Here is a 16,511-nt window from a genome sequence, read left to right on the forward strand (position 1 = left end):
TCGATAATATTCACGTTTTTCATATAGCTAATTAAATCACATTGAAATTACGGGCCATCGCGTAACGTCATCATTTTAAACATATAAATGTACCTGCAATAAAATATTGACCGGAATTTAATCTGAATATGACATGGAATTTATTAATAATGTAGTCGAATAGGTGTAAACATGTAGACATATGTTAGAATAGTGTTAATAAATAGGAATTTCGATATTTTTTTTATATAACTCAGGAAATGTACATACATTTTACCCCGTCTAAAATCATAAAAAAATATATGTTATAATATAATCATTTAATATTTTTATCTTGGTTTACTTTATTCCAATGATTTACTTGATATGTACAGTACCTATTGATTTTTAATGTAATCAACCAATTGTAATTCGAACAATACTTTTCTAATAACGCGCCCACGTTTTTTGGAATCAAACATTAGACTAACATTTTATTAATAAATTATTGCGAAGTATTTAAAATGGATTCACAATCGCCTTTTCAAAAATTAAAATTCCTATCTAATAAACTACATTTATATTAAATATTATGAATATCGTAACCTAAGGATACAAGAAAAAAAAACTATATAGGTTTTAGACCTACATGGAAATTTATTTCGCAATTACATTTCCCATTGTAAAATGTACATTATAATTATTTCGACAAATATTTGAGGCATCAAATCAGTATAGTAATATGCAAATGTAAATTGATTAATTTTGCATGAGGATCATTAGAAATTACTCAAACCGTAATAACTTAAAAGATAATTTCATCATACATTGTTTAAATGTGTAAAAGTCGGTTACAGCGGTAGTTGAAACAAAGAGTAAATATTGTTTCCATATTGTGATGAACGATAATTATCAAAGTATTGATAACGTTTTTATTTGACATTCAATAAACAGTTATACAATTGAAATACCAGTCAATGGCAGCCCCGTCTATTAACTGGTTCTATAGAATAGAATATACCCCATAGATTTGCAAAAATTAATTTGGACCAGTAAAACAATGGGATAAAAATATTAAAAACAACATTTAACCATGTTTTAAATTTCGAATATATTTGTACATAGATAAATGATTTGTGGACAAATGATAACATATTATAATATGAGAAACTGCAAAGTTTTATGAATGTCAATAAAAACGACTTTTATTATGACATTAACAATATTTTTATCTGACCTTAAGAGTAAATCATTATGTTACTACATTTGAACGTTGTTATAAAAAATTTACTTTACATAACACTAATTTTTTTTTTTTTTTTACTTGAATATAATGTTTATAAGATATCTAATCAAATAAATTTTACAAAAAATCCTGACTAATTAATTAAGAATTTGATTAAATCGAATATAAAATAAGAAAAATAAATTAAAAATGTTATATTCCTAATTCTTACAGAAGTATATATAAATTAATAATTCATATTATATTCAAATCAAAGTCCAATATAGTAATATATTTTGTGCTACGAAACTATTACATTCCGCTTTTAGTTTCGCTTTCGACAAATAATTTTAATGCATAGATATGTCTGTCTTTTTTTTTTTTTTTTTATTGTTAAGTAAAGATCGGGGCAGCTCTGGCCATTGACCTGACATTTACTTATATTTTTACAGAACGAAAAAAAAAAAAAGAGAAAATATGTGTCTGCTTATGATAATCAAATGAAAAATAACAATAATATTTTGCAAAAAGTTGTTTAAATCTGAATAAATAAAAGATTATTATGGCAAATTTAAATAAAAATAAGATTGCTGTGTATTTTTTTTGAAAATATTTATTTATCATTTTTAAATCATTTTTTCAATAGTAAACTGTTTTAAAATATATTTATCAAACAATAAGTACTTTGTTCAATATTTTACAAGCACTATGGCGCAATGTCCTAAATAGCCCAGGACCACATAAAAATGAAATGATATAACAAATAACAAAATCAATAGTCATATTTTAGATATACAAGTATTAGTAGTCAAATAATAACCATGACGGTTTACGTAATTTTTATTAACACTTTGACTGCTGATGTCGACGCGTCGTCGACAAATCGTAATTGTTCTATGCGGCAGGCGTCGACGCATCGTCGACAACCTGTTTATAGCTTAATGTATAACAACATACAAGTATATAAAAAAAATTTAAAAATTAAAGTTCTTCTAAAAAAATCAAGGAAATACATTATATTTCTGAGCACATAGAATTTACCGTCCACTTTATTTAATTAAAAACAAATGTATACTATTGTTAACAAAAATTGAAATTATAAATGAATTCGAAATATATACAATAATGCAGCGAAAAAACTTATACATATTATAACTTATAGAAAATAAATTTTTTAAGCTTGACCGGTAGCTACGGTCGCTCATTAGAAACTATGTTACCACCACTTTGGAATCCCTGCAATTTATTAACGGTTAAAACTCTAATTTCTCCTATACCCAACATCAAATCGTAATTCCTCTCGAGTGTCTGTTTGATTTCAGCTCCCATCAAGGAGTCCATACCCAAATCAGCGAAGGTTGCCGATGGATTTATGTTATTGGTATCCTTGATACCAAGGATATTGGCAACAGCCTCAATTAGGCTCACTTGAGTAGCACCACCTGAAACATTCTCTCTCTTTTCAGCTAACACCATTGAAGCCAAAACTGGTTGTGAGTGTTGCAAAAATATATCAAATGAACTCAAACATGATGTCATACGCTGAGGCAATGTACCACCAACAACTGTTTCATTTCCACCCATTGTTTCCATAATAAGACCAACATCTCCAATTGCTCCCCATTGTATAGCCAACTAACAACAATTAGAAAATCATTAGTTTCAGATTAAAATTGCATTATAAGATATGTTATCTATTTAAAAATGGCTTACTCCTGGCAGTCCAGCATCTTGTCTAGCTTCACAAATCCTTTCCATAACGGAATTGGCAAAACCATAATTGGTTTGTCCAGCATTACCACGTCCACATGATACAGATGAAAATACAACAAAATGATCAAGTTCAGGGCAAGATTTTCTGGTAACAATATCCAAATTTTTAGTTCCGGTGACTTTAGGTGTGCTAACAATTTCGAAATCTTGTGGAGTTTGATTTTCTAAAAATGCATCCCTTAACACCTATAAATAAAATGTAAAAGTAATTAGTACCTTTTTTATTAAAAACCCGATTTTAATGATTGAAATCAAAAAGTATTTCAATTTCAAACATAATAAAACAAGTATCATATCAAATAAATATGAAAATATTTTAATCTATTTATATGCATCAATATATTAGTTAAATAAATAAATATATTTTAGTGAATATAATTATTTATATGTCATAGTTATATTAATCTCGTAATGTATTAACTGCTTTAATTTAAAATGATCTGAAAATAAAAAATGATTTGTGATCTGCCTATTAAAAACGTCTGATAAAAAAAAAGATATTACTTACAGCAGCCAAGTTAAAGACTCCACCAACGGGGCCTAATTTGTTACTGTCGTTGATTAATTGTTGAGCTCCATTTAAAGTTGAACAATCAGATTTAGAGATCAGTACATTGATACCAGCCGATTTCCAGTTACTAACGCGTGAAGCTTGATAACCGGTAGTAATACCACTTCGAGCAGTCAGCACAAGGTTCTTGGCACCCCTGGTAACCAACCAGTTGGCCAGTTCTAAGCCAAATCCTCCAAGACCTCCGACAAGAACATAAGACTTCTCTGGAACCATGTACGATCGTGGAACGGAAGTGAAGAGTTTTTTGATAGGCATAACCACTTCCGTCGCCTCTTCGTCTCTAATTTTCAGTATTACTTTTCCAATATGTTTACCGGATCCCATAAATCTGAACGCCTGTTCTACTTGTGATTCAGAGAATACTGTAGCTGGAAGAGGTCTCACAGAGCCATTCTTTATACCTTCATTAATCAACTTAACAACCTCTAACTTTTCACTGTTCGCAGATTTAATATCGAACAACGAATCCAAAAGAATTCCATGGAAAGTAGTATTTTTTAGGAAAACAGACATTCCTAGTGAGTTATTGTTGGACAGATCCAGTTTACCGATTTCAAGAAAACGACCGTCTTTAGCTAAACAACGAACAGATGCTTGAAGTTTATCTTCGGCCAGTGAATTCAAAACTAAATCAACACCACGTCCTTTGGTTTCTCTTAATACGTGACGTTCAAAGCTGGTGTTCCGAGAGTTTGAAATATTTTTATCAGATAACTAAGTATAAACGAGGTTAATATATTGAACAATTTTGTACGTATACTAATAAAACAATGTGTTTACCTCGGGGAAAGTCTTTTTTAAGAATTCTCTCTTTTCTTTGCTGCCAACGGTTGTGTACACTGTGACACCCATATGAAGAGCAATGGCGATGGCTGCTTGGCCGACTCCTCCTGTACCGGCGTGAACTAATAATGAATCACCTGGCTTCATATGTCCTCTAACGCACAGTGCATAATACGCCTAAAAAAAAATTATCAAATGTTTAAATTAGTATTCGTCAGAATACTAACGTACAACGTAACAGCTTACCGTTCCGTAAACAACGGGAATTGTCGAAGCCTGTTCCAGTGTCCATTTGCTCGGAACTTCCCACAAGAAAAGTGGATCCGCATTAACACTCGAAGCTAATCCTCTCGCAGCTAGCATACCCATGACCCTTTTACCTTGAGAATTACGACCAGAGAATTCTAATCCAAGAATACAGTCCTAAAAAAAATATAATATTTAATATAATAGTTGATAATCATATGGTATTCAAAAAGCCTACTTCTTCTGCCAAATCACCAGGCAATGCATCAGGAGGAAGTTTTCCTGAAGCTAACATAATGTCACGGAAGTTGAGTGGTGAATAGTATACAGTACAAAATTCAGTACTAGGATTAAACTCGGGTCTGAAATTAAGCAATAATAAAATACAATCTATTAATTTATAATTTTAATAAATATACATTTAAAATGTTACGAAAGATTTTTCTTTTTTTTTATAATTAATTTATATTCACCGTAATTAGTAATATAAATTGTTATATGCTAATCGATTAATTATGACCTATGGTTCTGTAATACATATCATGTGTGTGAAACATTGTGAAATAATATGAATAATAATAATAACAATTTATTTATTTTTTAATCAAAAAACCTCACTTGTAATTTTTCAATGGACCTTCAATCCATTTCAAACTACTCAAATCTCCACGAATCAGAGCATTGATATATGCATGCTCCACTTGTAATGTTGGTTTATCCTGTTGGTTTTCTAATTTCAAATGCCTCATTGAACCCCACACTCCATTAGGCTTCAATATGTTGCTTAGTAAATCCTTTTTCAATTGATTTGCGTAAAGTGGAGCGGTTAATGAGAACTTTGGTGCTGTGGGGTCTTGAATGAACACTGATCTGACATTGTTACCACCGGGTTCTTGTTTGACACAGTTAACTAATCCAATTATTCCGTTAGTACTTTCTCCTTGAGCGTATAGGACTATGTTCTTGCTTGGATCAGTTTCAACAGTCTTAAGAGCTGATTTTAATGTCTCAACCCATTCATATGATTTTTCTGATACTTGAATTACTTCAGAAACGGGTAATTTTTCACTTAGCTAAGTAACAAATACATATTTAAATAAAATATATTAAACAATATAGTTTAGCAGGAAAATATCTCCATACCTTTCTTAGTAAGTAGAATATTCTATCATCAGCTGATGATTTGCTAATTAAAACAAGATTATTTTTCTCAATAGCGCTTTCAGGCACATTAATGGATTCAGATGTCAGTATAAAACCACCATCTTTCACGGTTTCTGCCAAATTATTCAGTAGATTTTCTGATTTTAAAATATCAAAAGCTATTGCAACATGTGCGTTGGATTCAATTGGACCATTTTCTAATGATTTATTAACCATTTTTATTTCCATTGGTCCCAAAAATGGAGCCAAAGCTTGTATTTGAGTTGTAGCCAACATTGCGTCCAACTAAAATCATACATGCATTATATACTGAGTGTTTATCTAATATTTTTTACTTATATACATACAGATATTAAAGGTTCAGATTCCAATATGTTAACCACAGTAGGCATATATATTCCTTCAAATGGTTTGTCACCTCCAAACTCAACTACTTTCACTTTCATTGCACCCGCACTATTTTCCAAAGCCACTTGTAGATAAGCAGCAAAAACATTGGTTACATCTGTTACTGATGAAATCTATAGAAATAAGACATTTATAATTTCAGTATTAATGTTTATTTATTTATGTTATAATTATATTAAATAATATCGTTGGTTTAACTCAACTTCAATTAATAGCTAAATTAATTTAATTACAAAAAAAAAATTCATCAGGTGCTGATAAGATATGAAAAGATAACAGATATTAACATTAATGGTAATGAAAAAGTAGAAAAATCTTATTTAAGAATATTTTCCTTGGACTCTAATTAAAGTAGAAAAATATACATTTCTTTATTGGGATTGTTTTTAAGCACTCAAATATCAAATTTATTATTAATTTATTATTTATTATGGTTTGTTTTTTATTAATTTTTCATACAAATCACATATAATAAATATAATTTAAAAAAAGTATTATTTTTAATGTTCAATAACAGTATGAAAACTAAAAATAATTACTACAGCTGAAAGTATAACCATAAAATTATACAGGCAATAAATATTTACAGTTGATACAAAACATTAAAATCAATATACAATATTATTTAACTATATTAAAATAAATACAAACAAAACTATACAATGGACAGGTTAATCAAAATACCTAATGAATCTTAATAAAATAGTTATCTTAAAATTTTAATCAGCTTTTGAAGTTCTTCTCATATTTTATAATATCATAGATTAAGGAATAATTTTAATAATAATTAATAATAATAATTGTATTCCATAACCAACGATAATATGTACCTATTTTTTTTATATAAATTTACAGACAATGTCTACGACAGTGCTAATGTAATTGTTATATTAATATATAATAAAATAATATTATATAAATTATATTCATGGGTGGCATGGCTATTTTTACTCAATAGTTTTAAGACGGTTTAATACTTTTCCCACGATCGGCGGAACCTCTATAATTAATTAATGCCATGATAAATAGATATACTCTTATTTGAAAATTCTGTGAAATATTTATTTTTATATTTTTCTAAATTCCATAAACTTTTTATGTAATATGGTAGTTTACAAAATTATTTTTATGGTCTTGAATATCAAAATTAACTAAATTGCGATAAATGAAAAAACAATACGTCAATTTAAAGTTAATCAGTAAGGAAATAATTTAAGTTAATAAGTTACATTAACTTATCTATTAACTTATTAACTCGTTCATGGCCAGGCTTGTTAATTTTATACTTTTATTACGAAGCAACTTAATTAATATTTTTTTTTTAATGCGAGGGTCTTACCTCTTGATCAGTGTATGATACAAATATGTATTTTTCCAACTTTGGAGACGCTTGTGATTGTTGCCTCCTTGGGGCTAAACTTGTTTTCAAACCACAAAGTTCAACGCCACCGGATTTAATAACATTAAGATCTCTGTACATGTACACAGGAACAGCTGTAATGTATGAATCATATTTGAATTACTTACAATGCATGAAAATTAATTTTGTAATATTTAGAAAATCTTACGGCTATTTTCAGGTAAAGTTTGTATGTGTTGTAAATGCTTAGCTGGATCGATAATGATTTTTTGTATTCTTGTTGGTAAATATAATCTTTTTAATTTCAAACCCAATATTGAGAACTGAAGCATTGTATCTATAAAACTGATCCAGTTTCCAATCCATTCCAATCTCCCACTAATACCTATATAGTTACGTTTAACCGGTGAATATTTTTTTTTACTGAAATGAGTAGTTTACACACAAATCTAAAAATAATTATTTTGTCACCTTTACTGTCAGATTCTTTAACTCCTCTAAAGACTCCTTTGTAATCATATCCACGCAAGCCCAAATCTTTGTAGATGTCTTCAGATTTAAGATATAATGTATTGTTATCAATATTAACCACAGGTAGCTCAGCATCTAGTTGTTCGGAATCAGTATCATTCAGAACTGATATGTGTCCAGTTACTACAACGGAGCCTCCTTCGTTGATTTCAAAATTGCCACTTCCCTCGAAAATGTTTATTGAGAAGTTCACATCTCCTACAATATAGGAGATAATATTTATTATATTAAGTATAATTGTTGACATTCTGGAAGAATATTGTACACAATGAATATATGTATTACAATTTATGTTATTAAGAATATATTTAAATTCCGGTAAATTTTCCATTTATACAAATAAAATCACCTTCTTTAGGCATAATTGTTGCTCTTAAAAGTTTTACGTTTTCAATAACAACGGGGATGTCTTCAATGTTTTTGTTTTGTATTTTTGCGAATGTTCTCCAAACAAGTGTCTAAACAATTCGATATCATATTTATTGTTTCTAAAGCAAATAGTAAGAATTTATATAATCATACCAAGTATCCTGTAGCAGGGAATAATACTCTGCCGTCGATGGTGTGTCCAGTCAAGTACTGATCTTCTTCAATACCTAGATTCACTTTGATGACCGATTCACCAGATCCAGCTTCCTGTAATTCATTATAATAATTTTTTTTTTCAAACTCAATAATAATACATATTTAACAAATTGAAAATATGTTTGTGAAAATTATAAATTTATAAGTACTTTAGAAGTAAAGTTGGCCACTGCCCATTGCACAGAATGGTCCCATTCGACCAACGATTGGATCATAGGTGTTCCACGAGCTACAGGATATGACACAGTTGGATATAAGTTTTTAATTTTTGGTTGAAGTCCTGCATTATATAATCTATAATAAATGAAAATTTATTGTAACATTTTTAAAATATTTAAGAAAAATAAAATTGAATTATGATTTATTACTAAAAAAAAACAAATTCTACGTTTAGATAACTCAATCCAAATATACATGGGTTATTATCAGTCAGTGAATTCCGCAATCAAGAGATTCATGTTACGGTTTAAAAATATAACATGTTATTCGGATAACAATGTTAATATAATGTGCAGGTAGAACTTTTTAGAACTTAAATTTTTTTTATGTAATCTAAATTGGTAAATTCAAACCCACTTTCCAATGGCCGAAAGCAAAATAGAAATATTTCCTTCGGGGTTCATTGAACGTTTAGTAAGACCAACACATACATTTTCTGGTCCAAGTGATCTCTTTAAAATAGCTTGAAGTAATGCATGAGGTGCAATTTCAATAACAATAGCGTCTTTGGGTATGTGAGCGAGAGCTTCCTAGATGAAACAAAATATAGAAATTTAACTTCATCAAAATCATTTAATATTTAATAATACGAATATCTTACATGGAACAAAACTGGCGATAATAAGTTGTTTACATGGTAATCGATAGAACTCATCTGAGCAAGTGGAGTGTTCCAGAATTCTTCGGGAATGGAAGAACTGATCCAACGAGAGGAACGTGGTTTTGGGGTTATTAGTATCTATAAAAATTATAAGTAATTAAGAAAAATTAACGGTATTTGTAATTATTTAATTCTTATTTTAGTAATAAAAAAAAAAAAATTGTGTTAAAATAAACTATACTTATTAACTTTAAAAAGAAAAGAATATCTTAGTAAAATACCAATACTGACATACCTACAACAATTAATAACGATCCAAGTAAGTGACTGATTTGCAGGGTCGTATTGGCTTATACTTTAGACTAGGTATTACCACTTAGGCCGTTTTTGTATGAGACCCCATCACTTCTTATTTGTCACTATAATATTGTTTGACTCGTAAGAGTCAAGATTATGAACTAAGATATCACGTAGGTTATAGGTAGATTTGTTATTTTGTTATTATAATTTATTGTTGACAGTTGTTATATCATGCTACTACTTAGTAAGTATTATGCTTACTTACGCCAAACATTTTATTAATATAATTAAATTTATCTGTATACAACATTATAGAGGTGGCTACAGGAACTTACTTTGGGGGGGGGGGCACTCCTTAATATGGTTGTTAAATTATTAATTAAGACGAAGTAGAATTTTATTTTATATGAAAAATGTCAGATCTAGGGAAAGCAACTTTCCTATTTTTCCTATCCCTCCCCCCTTAAAAGCAACCCCTTCAACAATGATCATATTATTATGCATATATAATTTATGATATAAAACACATAATCATCTTTAACAAATTGCGTTAAGCACAAACATGCATAATTTCAGAAAATCGTTATTAAAATAGCGAATAGAATAAATACTCACTTTTTCCAAACACTGACGAAGCTTAGGTTCTGCATTAGCAATATACTTGGAGTGGAATGCAAATCCCGAACTATTAACTTCTTTTGCGAATATGTTTTGGGTTTTACAAGTTTTCACAAATTCGCTTACGCAGTTGGGTGGACCTGATATTGTCACGCTATCTTCGCTATTATGACAAGCAGCAACCAAATCGGAAGGTAATCTCTTTTTAGTTTCTTCCCAAGATAATCCTTTAATTTTAAAACACTTTTAGTATTGATGTAATAAAAAAACAATATACAGTTTGTCAAGAATATAACTTCTAATATTCCAAGACGAGCCTATAATATTTAATAAATACAATATAATTGTAAAGTTACAAATGCTCGAAAAATGAAAATAATAAATAAGTATAAATGTGATCATGCCCAATGGATCTTGTTGTAACTTACATGTCACTATATAAGGATATAAAAAAAAATAGGGTCCTCCTATAGATGGGGTCTATCCTATAGATAGATATAATCGTGAGGTCGGACCATAATAGGATTTTTAGAAAAATAACACGTTAGTCAATGAAGTTAACGTGGTATTTTTTTAAATAAACAATATTGTAAATAATGTGTAAATAAATTTTTAAGTCATTGTGTGGCTCCAATACCTCGTTACATTTGATCACATACCATATGGGATGGTCTTTGAGGAGACCGTTGTCCGTACCCTATAATACTAAAGTTTTTTAAAGGAAAATAGTTAACATTTCGTGAGTTCGTTGAAGACGGAACGCAAAAGGAAAAGACAATTAGTTAAAGTTGAATTAATTGGGACTTAGTTGAAAAAAAATAATTTAAGTTACTATGAGCCAAAAAATCGAACGATCGAAAAACACCATCGGAAATAAAAGGGAAACTGAAAAAAATATATTGAGCAAAAAAAAAAAATGACACCTACGCTTTTCAAATAATGCGATGAACGCCTTCGGGTACCTACCGACCGTCCAACAAGGCGTACCGCTCAAGTACAGCGGGTAAACGTCGTAGACAAATTGCTAGTTTATGGACTAGTCAAATCCGCCAGCAGAACGCTGGAACATTCCGGAATCCAATACACCACCATCACATGACCAATATAAAAAATAGTAATAATGCTACTATGGTAATAATATAGAACGAAACGGGACGGATGGTCTGTCACACACCCGTCACCGTTATAGATCTCGATTAGGGAAAACTTTGTATGATAATAATAATAAAAATACCACAACCAGTGCTTAGAGCACGGCGCTCAAAAAAATTCGTAATTTATAAATAATATAGATATCACTCAAAACATATATATACAAAAAAAATGTATCACCAGCCACGGAGGATTAAAGAAGGGGCGACCCAATTTGGCCGACGCCATTTAATAAAAATTATATGATTAGTCGCACACGAATAAAATAATAAAAAATAAAGTGTGATTGCTCCGCACACAACATAAGTCAAAAACGGAGTGCCGTGCGAAGTGATGACGTTCCGGTACGACACGAGAGCATTGCCGGCATTATTAACTAGACAATAATAAAAAAAAAACCCATAAAATTAAATATTTATAAACCGGTGATATTATGGGCTTTGCAATACGGCGCGCAGGTGATAGGAGAGATAACGGGGTGAGTGTGCATACCAAGTTCATGATGTAACGACACAGATGAACTCGCATGCATAACAAAAATAACCGGAAATATACACCGTTCCGATACGTCGACGGCTCATTAAATAATTAAAACATCCCGTGAGATATAATTAGAAATACTATAAAATATCAAATAAGGATACACTATTGTCAAGTTACACAATGATATACAATAAAACTAAAATATACTTTTAATATACTTTAATATATTAGTAATATTCATATAGTACATAGAATAACAAAAAATTAACGTTCGTTTAATAGTATGATTTACCAATAGCAGCCATTGATCCTTTGATTAATTTAGAATCCATAATACTACGGGCTCTTAAGAATGAAGTCAATATTGTTTGTTCAAAGCTAAATGAACCATCAACATAGGCACAAATAAGTTCACCAACTGAGTGGCCAATCAGACCGTCGGCTTCAATACCGATTGCTCTTAATAAATCAACCAAGGCCACCTAAAGTAAAACTATCTTAGTTATTGGCATAAATATAAAATAAACAAATAATTACTTGCACAGTGGTTATCGATACAGCAGAGTTAAGAACATTGTCAAAAGTTGCATCATCTTTGGAATTTAGGATACTCATTAAATCTAAACCTTGACCTAGAAGGATATCAGCAGCTTTTTTAATAGTTCTGGCAAACGGTTCCAGTTGGAGAAGCCCTTCGACCATACCAGCCCATTGGCTTCCCATGCCCGAAAATATATACCACACTGATCTCTTAGTCGATTTTACTTCCTACAAAACATTATTAAACAAATAATTCCACAAAAACGGTTCAAAAAACAGAAATCAAAACTAAGCCTATAAGCCTACTCACAGATACTTCTGAAACTGATTTTCCAAGCAATGAATATCCTCGGAATTCATGTCCGTTGATATTGTTAGAATGAAGATCGTGTAACAAGGCAATAAATTCATCGTCTAATGGTGTTTCAGAAACCTAATGAAAAGCATTAACTTAACGGTGGAACCATTTGAAATATTTTATACAGATAAATCGCGTACATTTTTCAACATGTTGATAACCGCTTCCTTCGTTCTGCCAGACACAGTAATTAAACGCGGTACATTATTGATAATCGGGTTACTCGTTTTCGTTTTTGAGTTGGACTTAAGCAAGACGTGAGCGTTGGCACCACCAAACCCAAATGAGTTTAACGCCACATATTCGCCATTGAACTCCCAGTTTTTATTCACAACCTGTAAATGAAATTCTAGTTATTCGTCACAGTGCCGGCGATCATATCGTTATAAATTACTTGTAATCTGCCATCCAACAACGACGTAATGTTAGGATTAGGGGTTGCGAAATGAAGATTTGCAGGAATGCATCCCGATTCGAGAGCAATGACAATCTTCGCCAACGAACAGAGACCGGAAGCAGGTTCGGAGTGACCCATGTTTGATTTGACGGAACCGATCAACAAAGGCGACGTACGATCTTTAGTGAAAAATTCAGCAATGGAGTTCACTTCTTGCGGATCGCCGACCTAATTTTATACAAACGGGATTCATTGAACGTTAAAGTTTAACTATCGTCCTTACCTTGGTGCCGGTTCCGTGCGCTTCCACGTAAGCTACTTCTTTCGGATCGACGCCGCACTTGGCGTACACTTCGCGGATGAGTTTGTTTTGCATCGCGCCGTTCGGGAACGTGATGCCCTGCTCCTTGAAACCGTCGTTGTTCGTCAGCGCCTCGACGACCGTAGCGTAACAGCGTTTCGCCGCGCTGGCCTTCTGCAGGTACACCGTCACGACGGCTTCGCTTCTCACGTACCCGTTCCCTGATGGCGAACGGACGGGGGAAAAGTTAGTAAAAAACGTACCCTCGGACCGCCGCGGCGCGTGTCCGTTTTACCTTTCGTGTCGAACGCCTGGCACATGCCCCGCGGCGACAGCATGCTCAACTTGTGGAACTGCAACGAGCTGGTGGGCCGCAACAGTAGATTGACGCCGCCGACCACGGCCGCGTCGCACTGGCCGGTGCGCATCGCGTGCAACGCCTGCGCCAGCGCGAACAGACCACCGGAACAGGCCGTGTCCAGCGCGTAGCTGGGCCCGTTGAAGTCGAACGCGTACGACACGCGGTTGGAGAACATGGCCCGGCTGCAACCCGTCAGCCCGTACCCGTTGACGCGGTCCGGCGTCCTGTTCAGATAGTCCTCGGTCTCGCTGAGGAACGTGCCGACGAACACGCCGGTTTTCGATCCGCGGACGTGGTCGGGGTTCACGCCTGTTCGGACGGAGGGGGAACAAAAATAAATGAAAAAATATACCGTTCAAAGCGTATCCCGTCCGGTTGTCCGCTTTCGCGCGGTCCGGCTTTTCGACACCGGCAACGTAACGGATCCAAATAGAAAACGGACGACATTTTCACGTGGCCCGTTCGGTTTACGATAACGCGGACTAACGATTACGGGTCACAACTCGACACCGTACGGTTCAAATCGGTGCGGCCGTGTGCGAGTGTTTATGATTTTCAAACGATCGTTCGATGTCGTGTTATCGTGATGTTTTTCGCCTACTCCGTTTTCTATTTCAATCCGATCCGTTACCGTGTCACCGTTGAGGAAGCGAAGTGCGTGAAAGCGGCAGTAGAAAACGTCCGTCCCGGTTGGAAAATCGGCTTACCGGCGTCAACGATACACTCGTACGTGGTTTCCAGGAGCAGTCTTAACTGCGGGTCCATGACCTCGGCCTGCTTGGCATGCACTCCGAAGAAATTTGCATCGAAACGATCCAACGTTTTGAGTTTCCCGGTCCTGGCTGGGAGACCGTGCAGACCTGTTGCAGGACGATTAAACGTGAACAACATTACAAACGTTTCGCGTCATAAACATGAAGTACAGACCGCCGGGCCATCGTCGATCGTCGTCTGTGATTAAATCTATACCGGCGAATAGATTGTCTCTGAATTCAGCGATGGAATCGGATTCCGGAAATCGTCCGGAAATACCGCTGATGACTATTTCGTCCTCAGCTCCGAAGTGCAGCGAATCACCATTCGTATTGACTCTGTTAGCGGCTTGTTGTTGATTAGTCTGCGGTGATCTTACGGGCATTTTGCCTTCAGCTACTAAAAATCACGAAGAATATGAAAAAAAAAAAAAAAAAATTGATGAATGATTTATCGTTCTGAGTAGAGTCCAACTTATAATTAAATTGTACCGATGTCTTATCTATATTATCGATTGTGAAAACAATTAATTATAGCATGTTTCAAAATTTAACTGTCGATAAATAAAAATGATTGATGTCAAATGTTCTTGATTTTGAACATTAGCTTTAATTGATCAGGGTCGGTAATAATACAATCATTTAACCGTAGAAAACATAATTAATTATTTTATCAGAGTAAATTTAAATGATTCATTACCAAATCAACTTTATTCTAATCATTTCCAAGGTTCTTCAATAATAATTTAAGTTGGAAATAAATCGAAAAATAAACGTTTTAAAGAACTATTCGCGTTCGATGCCCAAACCAAAATTTTACCGTCTAACACTGTGTAGATTTCGATCCAAAAAACATTGTATAAATAAAAATGAAAATGATAAATTAAAAGGAAAATCATCATAGTAAATTCAATACATTTGTTGCTTTGCCCACCGTCTAAAATATATATATTTATTTTTATTTAGTATATATATTGTGATTTCAAGAACACCGGTTTATTTTATAAAAAATAAAGAAAACTTAATATTATTAAGTAAACAAATAAAAAATAACTCAACAATATGTACAATATCCCAATAAATTACTACGTCTTTTTATATACGAATACGAAATAACATACACATAATATATACATATAATTATAATAATACATAATATATGATTTCGCTCTTACATATAATAAACAATTACTACATACGGTTAGGAAATCCTCGATGATTTTAGGCTTGATTACAAGACATTGTAAGAATTTCACTAATCCTGCTGTTTTTAAAACATTATATTCTACTTTAGTCCGATCAAAATTGGAATACACTGTTGTTTGGTTTCCTTACTTAAATAATTAAATCTAATGTTTAGATAATATTCAAAACCGTTTCTTTCGAGTCATGGTCTTCAAATGTAATTTAACTCGTTTGCATCATTCTCCTTATGAACCATTGTAACATTATTTTCATATTGGTAGATTATCCGAACGAAGAAACATATATGATATATATTATATATATATATATATATATATTCTGTATTCCAATTAAAAAATCAATTTACTACAAAATATGTGTAATTATTGAAAATTTATTAAAAGTCATTCATAATTAACTAATTATTCAATGTTTCAAAATCCGAAATTCAAATTAAGAATAAAATCCGGATTTTTCCCATCACTTGTACAAATATTACGTACATTCTATTTTGTTATTTATCAGTCTATTTTCAGTAATTGCTATTAATACAGAAAAGGTCAAAGATAACTTTTTGAAAATTCTATAATTCAAAAAAAAATAATGTACTAAGACTAATTTTAAATAAAAAAAATCC

At 32.2% G+C, this 16,511-nt stretch overlaps 1 protein-coding gene across 1 annotated transcript; it reads right to left on the reverse strand.

The window, feature by feature from the left end:
• Nucleotides 1-2,315: 2,315 nt before the first annotated feature.
• Nucleotides 2,316-15,083, reverse strand: LOC112689516 (fatty acid synthase-like). The gene is made up of 27 exons (XM_025563268.1): nt 14,865-15,083; nt 14,645-14,797; nt 13,872-14,246; nt 13,559-13,797; nt 13,273-13,503; nt 13,019-13,213; nt 12,831-12,953; nt 12,518-12,748; nt 12,273-12,462; nt 10,343-10,572; nt 9,428-9,565; nt 9,184-9,356; nt 8,757-8,901; nt 8,545-8,658; nt 8,372-8,480; nt 7,963-8,220; nt 7,700-7,876; nt 7,471-7,625; nt 6,071-6,244; nt 5,703-6,008; nt 5,178-5,632; nt 4,798-4,921; nt 4,560-4,736; nt 4,311-4,490; nt 3,465-4,244; nt 2,897-3,142; nt 2,316-2,818 (listed from the first exon to the last, which is right to left on the reverse strand). The coding sequence occupies exons 1-27, from the start codon at nt 15,073-15,075 to the stop codon at nt 2,375-2,377; spliced, it is 6,333 nt and encodes a 2,110-aa protein (XP_025419053.1). The 5' UTR covers nt 15,076-15,083; the 3' UTR covers nt 2,316-2,374.
• Nucleotides 15,084-16,511: the final 1,428 nt, after the last annotated feature.

This window comes from Sipha flava, unplaced genomic scaffold, assembly GCF_003268045.1.
Source record: "Sipha flava isolate LNK unplaced genomic scaffold, YSA_version1 44_pilon_pilon, whole genome shotgun sequence".
NCBI lineage: Eukaryota > Metazoa > Arthropoda > Insecta > Hemiptera > Aphididae > Sipha > Sipha flava.